Source organism: Pseudorasbora parva, chromosome 5, assembly GCF_024679245.1.
Source record: "Pseudorasbora parva isolate DD20220531a chromosome 5, ASM2467924v1, whole genome shotgun sequence".
Classification (NCBI taxonomy): Eukaryota; Metazoa; Chordata; class Actinopteri; order Cypriniformes; family Gobionidae; genus Pseudorasbora; species Pseudorasbora parva.
Genome location: NC_090176.1, coordinates 32,434,696 through 32,447,103, shown reverse-complemented (window position 1 = coordinate 32,447,103; position 12,408 = coordinate 32,434,696). Strand labels below are relative to the sequence as shown.

Below are 12,408 nucleotides of genomic sequence, written 5' to 3'. Positions count from 1 at the left end.
AAGTCCCTCGGCTGCAAGTTTGGCATTATGACACAAAGATAACATTGCTCATAGCTTTTGTCCTGAGTTTGTAAACTTTTTTCCACAAAAAAAGCTTTGAGCTTGAATGCCCAAAAATCCCCGTGAGGTACCTTAAAGGTCAGAGATATTTTTCTGTGACCTTTGCGTGACTGTAGATCTATGAATGTACATGAGAAGGGTTTTGAAGTCTCGGTGGATCTGTGGATTGTCTGATGGTTGTGACTAGGGGTGGGCGATATCTCGATATTTAAAATATATCGAGATATTTTTTCAGCTCGATATGGATTTGGACATATCGTATATATCGATATATTGTTTATATTAAATTCTGATTCCGCCACTTTGCTTCCATGTGCTGTGCTCGCTCCCGCTCGCGCGCCTCCCGCCTCATTGCTTTTGTTCCCCCTCCCCTCGCGTGTCGTCTCAGTGCACACGGCTGCGTCCGCAACCAGGTGAGGATTAGTTATCATGTTGACAAGCGCGCGCGTTGTTCAGGACTCAGTTAAGAGATCACGTTTTCCTTCTAACACAACTGCTTGTTTAAATTTATAAAGAAATATTAATGTTCATATAGTTCAAAGCGCACGTTTCACCCACAGTCAGGTGATTGACACTGGTGCGAGACGCACTCTCAGTCACAATCATGCCAGTTTATGATTTGTGTCTAACTGATCGCATGGTTTTCGGTTAAAATGTCAAAATGATCGCATATCATTTGAAAACATTTAAAAATTATTGCAATATCATTACTATGATTATTTTGTCAGCTTTATCACGGGATTATGATGAACAGGTCTATTCACGTTTTAACCAAGAGGGAAAAACGCGACATCCCGGGTGTCCTGAGACACAGTGCTCATCTGTCAGTTGTACTGTATCAGATTATCATATAGCCTACCTTCTGACATTCATATTTCGTTCTGTAACTGGAAAAGAAGTGAAATTCAGCTCATGTGTAGCCTACATGATCCGCATGATGAGTTTGAATTTGGTCAAACTCATGACAAACATTACTGTTTGAATTTTGATAAAAATTAACAGGAAATGGTGTTATGACAAAATCAGTTTATTTATATCTCAGTCATGCCCCCATCTTTCTGCAAAATGCTTACTGTTTACTTTAAGTGTAAAAAAGGGAGTCTTTGATTCATCTTTTGAAAGCATGAAATAAATGAAAAGAAGGCAATATTATTTATTTTCTTTTACAGTTAAATTATTATTATTTATGTAATCAGGGAGTTTTTTTTTTTAAATGTCGCAAAAGCACTTTGTTCCTACATGAACTGACTACCTCTTTGCACTTCAATAAAAAAAGAAAATAATTTGTGGTATTTGGCATATTTGTTTTTGCTGTAGTTTTCAGGGGGTTATTTTTCCTGTAAAGATATCGAGATATATATCGTATATCGAGATATAGCAAAATATATCGAGATATATTTTTTGCTCCATATCGCCCAGCCCTAGTTGTGACCTGGGGACATGTCAGAATGCTGAAGTGAAAGCGCTTCCACATGGCTGATCTTACACACAAACTGCTCTACTGCTCTATTCACCTGAATAGAGCACAACAGACCTCCCAAGATTGGGCAATCTGAGAAATGTGGAAAAATATAGATTGATAATTGAATCTCTTAAAGATTAAAACCACACTATGAAAGTTTTCCCCTGTAGGTCGCTTATTCAAAATGATAACAAAGGCGTAGATTGATGATGCTGTGAATGAGCGTGAAATCTTGGGAGTTGTCGTCTTCACCTCCACAGCTGATGGAAAGCAATCCAACAGGACTCATGCAGGAATCATACTCTGGCTGCTATGAGACACTAAGCTAGATCAATATTAGCATATCATATTCATAAAAGAAGGATGTCTTGTGTTGCTAAATGGAATGCAATTTTAATTTGAAATGTATTGTATGGTGGAGAAAATGCTGTATTACTGTGTTACTACAAATAAAGCTCTTTCTGATTCTGATATGTTAGCCACTTGTCAGAGAAAATAGTGTTGTCTCTCTGAGTTCACTGACAGGTGATGCAATGACAGGTCGTTACACTGGTTAAAATAGCTGATTTCTCTGGATTTGACAGGTCCAGCTTGTTTAGATAATGAAAGCACACAAGTCAACAATATGTAACATTGTTCTTGTGTTTTTTTTGTGGATATTTTAATACATATTGTGCCTTTTAATTCGGAAAGAATTCCAGTTTATTAAATTGTACAGGCCAAATTCAGGTCTGTTTAAAAGGTAAATGGTCTCCTGAACTTTAATATGAACCTGAACCTTAAAAAAAGTGAATGTATTAAATGTATTTGTGTATGTGAAGTACCTCTTCTTTTGAATCCATTCTGTCCTCTATGTCCCCATTTGCTGTTACTTTTAGCAGGAAAGCTGCATAAGAACCCCTAAGGAAATAGATATATTTAGGCACAATGTAGGCTGTACATAAAAATATCAGTTTGTCATGTGTGCATATAAGGCAGAGTCTGAATCAGCCTTGTAAATGCACAGTTTAACAGTTTGGTTTTGTATAGTTTAGCCAGTACAAAATTGCCTATTGTAATTAAATATTTCTAGTAATAACTATTTCTGTTTTAAAATTAAATCATTGTGTGTTACAGACCCTGGTTGGACCGTAATGACCACACGCTTCCGGTTGCCTGCAGGCAGAACCTACAATGTCCGGGCGACGGAGCTGGCACGCGACAGGCAGCGCACCGAGGTGGTCTGCAACGTTCTTCTTTTGGATAACACTGTCCAGCCTTTTAAAGTCAATGTAAGTAATATGTCAATACTGATTCAATGCGCTCTTGCTCGTATATTTTGTATAGAATCATGATGTTTGTATGAGTCAGGGATGAAGTACGACATGTCTACCATCTAGTGGAGGGGAGGTTAACGCATCTTGTCGCGTAAACTCGACCGTGGGGCCTAGAGGGTTAATGATGAGACCATGAAATATTGATGTGTTAAAGTCTACCATCACCGTTTTCCAACCCACTTTGTATTGTTACAATGTCAGTATATCTAAATGAACAATGAAAATGTTAAATGCCAAAAATGCTGTTCTCCGTGTTGCTGCCTCAAAAGAGAAATGGTTTAAATTGTTGGCGTGACAAAAAGTCAGCTTCTTTCATTTATTCTTCCCCAATCATCTCGCCGTATGCAAATATCCTACAGCAGACGCTAGCCAATTGTGTTCATTACTGCTCCGTGAACCATCCAGACGCAGCTCCTGGACCAGTATGTGATATTCTCCCCGCTGTCTCTGCTTTTTTAGGATTTAATATACCCAACAGCTTCGAGCACCTGTGCAGTGCACTGACAACAACTACAGGGGCAATCACATTCACACACAACACCAAATCGGCATTTCGTCTCACAGACTAGCTGTCAAAAAAAGCTGCGTTTTTTTTTGTGTTGTGTTGTGGTCCAAGCGGCAAGTAAGTTAATGTGATTGGCTGTTGTCACTATGACGATCGCATCAGCACCAAGCTTCAGCTGCGCTCTCCGTCAATCGTTAACGCCTACGCCCCGTGTGAACACACCGTAATAGAGTGGAAACCAAAGGTAACTCCTGCTAAACGTTAACTCTTGAATGCTTGCAACTGGGAACAATATGACTCAAAGTTTGCTGAGAAGTATTTCCTACTAAAGCAAGCAAGGCGATATTTGACTCTGGTGAGCCTATCCATAGCAGGCTGGTGAGAGTGATCCAGTGATGCATTCCAGTTTGTTTTTATTATGCCCTTCACTCGCTAACTTCCCTCTGTAATGTTCCCTCGGATGTGCGTCATTGCTTGTGTTGAATGAGTGCCCACTACTGTCGGAACCTTTGCAATGGACTGAACTGGAACGCCCTAAGCCCCTGATCACTTGGAATCCACTATGGAGTTGATTTTTTTTTTTTCTTTACAAAATTATTTAATGCAGCATTCTATATGTATATTGGTGTGTTTGGGTTGTTTTGAATGTTTTTGAAAATAATTATAAATATCATAGAGTTGTTTGTGGTAGGGTAAATTAAACGTGATCTGCAGTGACGTCACAATCGTCACGTCTTCACAATCGTCACGTCAGTGACGTCTTCATGTATTGTGGTATATGAAGCTGCCTGAAGTGTACACATGAAGTAGACTCGCTCCCTCGGTCAAAATTGAGGAAGCAAAGATCTGTCCATATAAACTTCCCATGTCAATTTCACCAAGTGGAACGCACTTCAAAATGGTGGCGGGGAAGTGCTTAGGGAAGTTTGCAAGTGCATGTCTAATAGTGGAGTGGAACGCAGCATTGGACAGCAAAATGCCCAGTGCATTATGGGTGTTTTTCTAACTATTTGGCAAAAGGGAAGACATCAGCTTTTTTTTGTTAGCTCTAGTCAGGTAGCACCAAATAAATTCACCTTTCTACTGTAGCCCATTTTGTCTGCTGGTTGAAGTCTTTTTAAGCAATAAATATTGTAACAAAAATGTTACATTTTCTAAAGAAAATGTGAGTGGTGTTGCTACGCGGTTGCTGAGGTGAACGTGACGGCCTATCAGCAATCATCTCCATCTTTCCACCAAAGTCAATTCCATGGTCAGATTTAGATAAGAGACGAAACCATGGATGAAACAATGGATGAAGATGCATCGGGTCCATCCGGGAATGTGCCAACCTGTGATATTCTTGAGTGTATGGTGGTGTGTTTTTAACGTGGGTGCAAAAAATCCATTAAAACTCTAGCAGAGGTTTGTCTGAGCATTGCCATTGTGCTATTGCCTTGTGGGCAAGTGAGAAATGTTAAATAAAGCAACATGGTAAAAAGATGAATGACTTGATTTCACTTTCAATTTCTTTTACATTCTCCAAGGTATTAACATTAACATTTTTCATTACTCAATGTAGGATGTTTCTGTACATAAATGTAAGCATTGTGGCAGAAGTAATGAAATATTTACTTTTGTACCCTTGATACTCAAGGACCGCTGTACTTTTACTTAAGTAGACATCTGACTATAGTACTTTTACTTGGACTTGAGTAAAATTTAGCAAGGGGTGTCTGTGTGTTTACTCAGGTAATGAAGCTGTGTACTCTGTCTGCCTCTGGTCAGATCTGAGAATTATGTTTACAGTTAATGTCAAGGTTTTGGCGTACAGAAAAGGGTTAGGAGCTTCTTAACAATTCTCTGATTTTAAAGATAAGTTATGTGTAGGGTTATGTTTAGGGGAAGGGTTAGGATAGGACTAATAAGTTCTAAGATCAACAAAAGTTATTCCAGGAACATGTCTAGGGTCAAAATAATGGAGATCCTAGGGGCTTCTGGAAAGTGGATAGATAAATTCTAGATGCTTACTTTTAGGATGTTCTGGATGGAGACCATGCATGTCCAAGTATCTGTGGTCTTTATGCCTTGGGTCCTTCTTTCAATAGTCATTTGTTTTTTTTACCCATTTCATCATCCCTCAGACGAGTTTGTTCATTTGTAAATATTATAGCTTGCCTCTCGCTCTTCACAACAAGCTGTTCAATTTGAGGCATGATTCATGTCTGTAACATAGTGCAGTTTCACACCAATGTTTAATACAGGTTTTTGTTCAAATCCCTAATCGTATATACTAAATTGAATTAGAATAATATTCTGTGACCTATTAAAAATAACACAATTTGTTGTCCAAGGGTTTAGTTTTACATGTGCAAATAGTAGCTTAAATAACAGAACACAAGGATTCACACATCATCACTTCACATGTAATGGACGTAGGCCAGTAAGAGCTGTGTGTTTAAACCTCACTCCCCTAATCTTAAGTCTCTCTAGTGACTGATGCTAGAGGCTACTGTCTTAAAGTTTAGGACAATTTGGACAATCCAAATTGTCTGTGTGCTGATTTGCAGCGAAAAAGAAAAAAAAATTATGGAGGAGGAAATGGTTAGACACAGGGAGCAAGGATAATGTGTTCTGCAAAGACAGTTGGAGGTAAATAAATTTTGCAATGTCAAGCAAATGTTTTAGCTTTGTTTTGGTTTAATATAATTGTAAATATGTTTATAACAATTCTGATATTCTAGTCTAGATCTCCTCCCCAAACTTTCTGCTGCTCAGTATCTTGCTCTCTCATTGGCTGTAGGTCATTGCAGATGTCATTTTCAGTCAGAACTCATTTCACACAGCAGGATTTTGAATCACAGACAGGTCCAGATATTTATCTTGCCTAAAATCTCGGACGTTGCTGACTCATATATGATCTTCTCAGATCGTGTCTTTGATAATTCACACACTGTGTGATTGTCACTTGTGTGAACGAGCACTGGTTTGCTTATGATTTTGAGGAATTTGTCTGTGATTCCGCAAAACCTTTTGGTTTTATTAGGGCTAAAATTGTGTAGTATGAACTCGGCATAAGAGATGTGCGTGCAAACCTCACTCCCCTGATCTCAAGAGGTCTTATCGACTGATGCAAGAGGCTACGTAGCATCCTCGTTAGCATGTCTGCTTCCCACAACATACACCCCGGTTTGAGCGGGTTAAGTAGGACGGTTACACACGCACCCGCAGTGCTTTTGTGAATGGAGAAAAACAGAATAAAACCATATAGGTAGTGTATAAAAGCAGCCACTGCTTGTCTAAAAGTGCAGGTGGAGCCGATTCATCCAAAATATAGACCTCTATCTAAACTGAATCAATAATTCATTTTAAATATGTTCAGCATTCTGCAACAAATATTTTTCTGATTTAAGTTGTTAAGTGAGCAGGATATATTAATTTAGCGTATGGATTCGGCAGGCATGTTAATGATACCAGGCGGGGCAGCTGGTCTCCCCCAGCACTACAGCGCCCCACATTTTTCTAATGTAAGTCTGTGGAGGAAAATGGAACTGCATCACACTCTCATTGAGAGCCACTGGTGGAGATTTCAGACTGCCCCAATTATTTTCACATTAGCTTCAGTAAACCTCACTCCAGACCAAGACGATATCAATCCGATATCAATATGTGTATATTAGTCTGCGTCAAGTCAGTAACTAGTTGGCATGTCTGTTCTTCCTATGTGGAGTAGCGTGTTAAATGAATGAAAGTATAAATCCTTGGTTTAAACATGCAAATAGCCTTTAGTACTGTTCTGTTTATTTTATGTATGCTCTGAGAATAGACATGGCTTTCTTTTCCTGACTGGAATTCTTCCACAGCGTTTTGGCTTAATACTATTTAGCGGTCAAAATTCTTACTGTCAGTTAACGGTTAACCAGTGAATTATGTGCACCGTTCAAATGTTTCAAATGGACTGCTCAAATAGTCATTTTATTCAGCAAGGATGCATTAAGTTTATCAAATGTTTTTAATATTGATAATAATAAGAACTGTTTAATAAATTGCATTTGAAAATCTAAACATTAAAATACATTAAATTAGAAAATATTGAGATTTCACAGTACTAAGGTTTTACTGTATTTTTTTTATTAAATATATAAGGCACTTTCTTTTTTTTTTTTTAAATCTTACTGGCCCCAAACTTTTGAATGGTTGTGTAATAAATGCCTAGATTTGCCACCTAACTTCATTAATCATATATCAATTAATGATCATATGTGAATGACTGATCTGTAGAACCTTATACAGTGTTTGGTAAAGTCTTATTAATATTATAAATTGTTACTTTTTTTCTTAAACCCCAAATCATATGCATATTTGTTTGAAATTTGTCATCTATGTGAGTTTTTCCAGGCATAATGTTCTGAATCATCAACATTATGCTCATATTCTAGCTAGAGGATAGTGTGTATTCTTCTTATAGAAAGGATGCATACTTGACATTCCAGCAGGATGAAAAGTGGCCCTCAGGGTTCCAGAGATTCAAGTACATACCTGCACCTGCGGTATAAGGCTACCATGACACACCCCGCACACGCGACAAGCAAAGGCTCAAATCCTCAGCTCTTTCATTTGTTTGTCTTATTGCAAAACCCTTATGTTTGCTAATCCTTGTCCTTAGTGTTGTGCAAAGTGTTGTGCAAAAGGGTCCTTACAAAGAACTGTAATGTCGTGACTTAAAATAAAGGGCTTGTGCCAAAACTGAATTAAAGGTTGTTCAGGTTGTAGGAGGGTACTCAGGGTTTCCCCAGTGGTTTCCCATCAGTTACATTTTCCAAGGATATCCTGTGGATCAGGAAGTGTTTCCATATTTGAATTGGAGCAAGCAATAAACAATAAACCTATATACATCACATGACTCACTTTAAACAGCTGCTGATCTGTTAGTTGAATCAAGGCGTTCTTACTTTAGAAGTTGTCTTTCATGCAGCTCTTTCATTTGTAACCAACATTTCCGGGAAAGCCAGTCCTCATGTAACAGCCCCATTGATCAAATTTACTCACTCGCTCTCTGGTCTCTTACTTTTTTGTGCCAGACCTCTTGGTGACCTAGATAGTCTGGCAGCACAGCGGACCCTTGATGACTATAAGGAGCACATGGAACGGAAGGACAAGGTCTAATGGAATGGAGTGAGGACCAGAGGAAAATAATCAGGAGGGGGCGAGGTGTTGAAAACAGGAAGGCTGATATTTGTGTTACAAAAGTTGATGTTGTTGATGTTATGGAGGGGCTATTATAAATATGTCTCATCTGTGTGTTTGTAGATGTGCATGTTACATCTGGAATGCAGAGAAGAGGGCAGAAGATTGTAAATATTAGACTTGATCACTGCCTTGTGGCGTCTCTTTTAATGGTTCTAGTAGATTTTGTCACTTTGGTCTTGATTTTCTTGTCAGTGGTGTTTGCGAAGGCAAGTAACATTATATTGCAATAATGGGGTTAGGGGTTTGCTCCTTTGGCATAAGACATGGATCATGCCTAAAATTGTGTATTTCATTTATTTTCAATGAGCGGTGACCACTAGAGTAATGATACAATTTAGCCCTATGCAGCTTTATGCAAATGAGATGTAACAATGGAGATTAAAAGGGGCACTATGTAGTATTTTTGCTGTAAAATATCCAAAAACCACCAGGCCAGTGTTGTATATTTTGTTCAGTTAAGTTCTTAAAATATTCCAAATGTTTCCAACTATTTGTAAATTGTGAGAAAATTGTTTTTTTTTTTTAAACCAGGGAACCAGGTCATCTGAGGTAGTCGCCTGTCAATTGCCTCATATTTGCGTTACCCTCGGTTTCCGGTTTTATTTGGCAGAAGCGCTTTATAAATGGCGCCAGCGATTGGGTCCCGTCATAATAAAAGTCCTGTTGCACATGAGCCGTGTGTTCGGCAACAATCGCTCCAATGGCCTTGCTCAGCTCCCTCAACACTCGGTCCTGCTCTGCTTCATACTACGGTAACATTAATAACCGCATCCATGAACATGATTTCTGCCTGAGTCCTATCCCGATTCTTTCCCACCGGCTGTGAGGTGCAGACCACATGTCCTAAGATTCTGAGCTCAAACTTGGTGTCATCAAACTATGCCTTTGTTTTGAATAGGCACCCTCTAGCGGACGGAAAAGTTACATAGTGTAGCTTTAACAATCAGCATATATTCCACTTTCCCAGTCAGACCAGTAGTTTAGATTTTGAACATTCTCCAATAAAAATATAAAAGAAAACTGATATCGACGATAACTAGGGTTGACCAAAGTATACTCACCAAGACATAGCTTAGAAATCTAGACACACCCTGGCGGCAAATCTAATTTGTAGCGAGTATCGTCTAGCAACTCTCCATAGACTTGTGAGATGGATAAACCAAACTCTGGTCAGGCCAATCACATTGTGTATAGAGTTGGTGGGCGGGCATTGGGCCAACATCTTGATGTGGGTCTGACTTGTTAGGCTAACTAAGACATTAGGGCTCTGTGATATTGAAGAAAAATGCAATATGCAATACCTTGTTAAATAATGCGATATTTGATATGCAGATATTCAGTATTGCTATAAGTGTGTAATAACTATTTAAATTATATTTGAAAAAAAATATTTTAAAACTGTGAATGATACCATTTATGTGTCCCACATTCTTTTTGGGAAAAGAACGCGTCGCTACAACTTCTGAAAGTGGCCGGCAGTGTTTTAGCATAAATTTGTCACAAATCTGATAATATTATTTTAACATAAATGTTTCGCTGTGTGTGTGTCAAGACAGCGCAAGATTGTAGGTTGTTGTTTTTCACAAGATATTACATTTAATAACTCTTTTAATTTCAATCAAGTCACATAAGTAACAGTCATGAACCCGGTCTATTCTCTGCTATATGCGTCAACCTAAAACGTACACTTTTCACAATGTTGAAGGAGCCTAATAAAATCATTTAGATATTGTGTGTCGTTGCAATATGCATATGGCGAGATGTACATTTGTGATATTTTGATAATTTTTATATATTGCACAGCCCTTTAAGACATGCATTTAGTGTGAATTTGACCATTCAAGTACAATAACCCACAAAAAAGAACTGAATTTGGAATCGCATGCTGTCTTGAGAGCCAGCTTTTTGTGCGCAGCATGTAAAATGTTTCAACTCAATAGGGTCAGTGACGGTTACATTAGCTGGACTGAAACTCTCACATGCTGGCGTTGTTTAGCTCTAGATACATTTAACATGCTTAAGTGTCCTTAGAAGCTAGAAGCTAATTTGATTGTGATAAAACATTATAAAGATTACTTTTTTGTTTTTTCCTTCAAAACAACATGCTCTTATAAATCTTCCACAATAACCCCAGGAACGTCTATTGAGAAAGCAATTTCATGCTGGCTATAATTGTGGCTTAAGTGTCCAAATAGTTTGTGGGCCTCCTGTGCAGTGCCAGTCTTCCCTTAGAATCAAAACATAACTACAACTACGTCATAACTACACTGTATTTGCGGCCTGTTTCCTTGGACTGACTGTCTTCAAAACAATCATGCTCACAGGCTTCCTGCAGATCTCCGATATCTGGACAAGCTGGCGCAAGTCTGCTCGCATTTCTGTCATACCTCACTCCTCTCTGTTCCTCCTTTAAAGTCAGCTTGAAATATAAATGTACAGTATTTTTTCTAAATATGTTATTCATTTTATTGTGAACAAGTCATCTGTTTCTTTTTACTTGTCTTTTTACACTACTTTGTTAAAATTACAGTCTTCTCCCTGGTGACAGAATTTAGCAGTTCTGCCTCCACCAAAGCAACAACTGATCGAGAGAACCAATTCTTTGCTCTACATAAAAAAAAAATGCAGAGGGCAGGAGAAGGAAACACAAGGTTCCAAAAATTCTCACTTTGTTCATATCTACATCCTAAAAAAAACGTTTAGAACAATCAAAGCCCATATAAACACTTCCTGTTTAGAATATACGTAAAGTTTTCCCATGGTTTATTTTTTAAGTTATACAGTGGCTGTAAGACCTATTTGTTACTTCATCTGCTGTGAAGCTGCTTTGAAACCATCTGTATAGTTTGAAGTGGTATGTGCACATTTAGTTATGTGACTAGACTATTTGATATTTATGTTGGCTCTCATGCTGATATAAAAGGCAAATCACATGTATGAATGCACTTGAGTCACTTAATTATATGATGTGTCTAAAGGCTTGTAACTAGGCTGCATCAAAAAGCTTAGCCAGCTGACTTGTTGCCTTGCTGCCTTATCAGGCAGTGACTAGGCAGACAGCATTTGCGCACAAAGTTACACAAGTGGTTTTAGGATCTACAACAAAATAGAGCAAACTTTAATGATAACCAAGCAAATATTTAATTACTATTACTACCAACGGTTCTATCAATTTCTTGATAGAAATTACATAAAAAGTGTTATACTGACTTTCCACAAACCATAAGTTTCAGATCAATCTGCCTTTAAATATTATTTTTTTAACTCCGCTTTCACAGAATGGAACGCATAGGATTGTGGGATATCAAAGGCAGCAAATGTGGCCTCAATACTCGATCAGATGAAGATATCTCAAGAAAGAGGAAGGGAAGCTAATATTGGATTTCAGAGTAGTACTGCGCAGTATAAGAAAATGGCATTGCAATATTTAGTTTTCCTCGATACATATTGTGATATGAAAACAATTTCACCAGATGACTTTAATAGCTTTATTTGAAAAAAAAAAAAATGCTAATTCTAAAATTATTGGGGTGATTTTGTAGGGGAGTGCTTTAAACTTGCTTGAATGTTTAGATTTTATGATGGTTAAACTTTGCAATTAATACGCCAATCACATGCTTTAACTGTGGGACCTGGTCACTATGATCCCTATACTTATCACAAATCTAGTGATGTGACCATCACGGATGCGCACAGCATGATGCTGATGCTAAAATGATACACGGTGCAGCTTTTCAGCTTTCAGACAGAGCCCCAGTGTCCTGCTGTCTTTAGTACCAACCAATTTGTAAGCAATTCTACACAACTTGATTAGCTTGTTTTGTGTGTTATGTTTA

The 12,408-nt window shown here is 38.1% G+C and overlaps 1 protein-coding gene across 1 annotated transcript in view; it reads left to right on the top strand.

The window, feature by feature from the left end:
- The window catches only part of ptpn4a (protein tyrosine phosphatase non-receptor type 4a), a 67,871-nt gene that overhangs the window by 21,931 nt on the left and 33,532 nt on the right, over positions 1–12,408 (top strand). The window contains exon 2 of the mRNA XM_067443896.1: positions 2,639–2,793. Coding sequence (XP_067299997.1) covers positions 2,656–2,793 — 138 coding nt within the window. The 5' untranslated portion in view covers positions 2,639–2,655. The remainder of the gene's footprint in view (positions 1–2,638; positions 2,794–12,408) is intronic.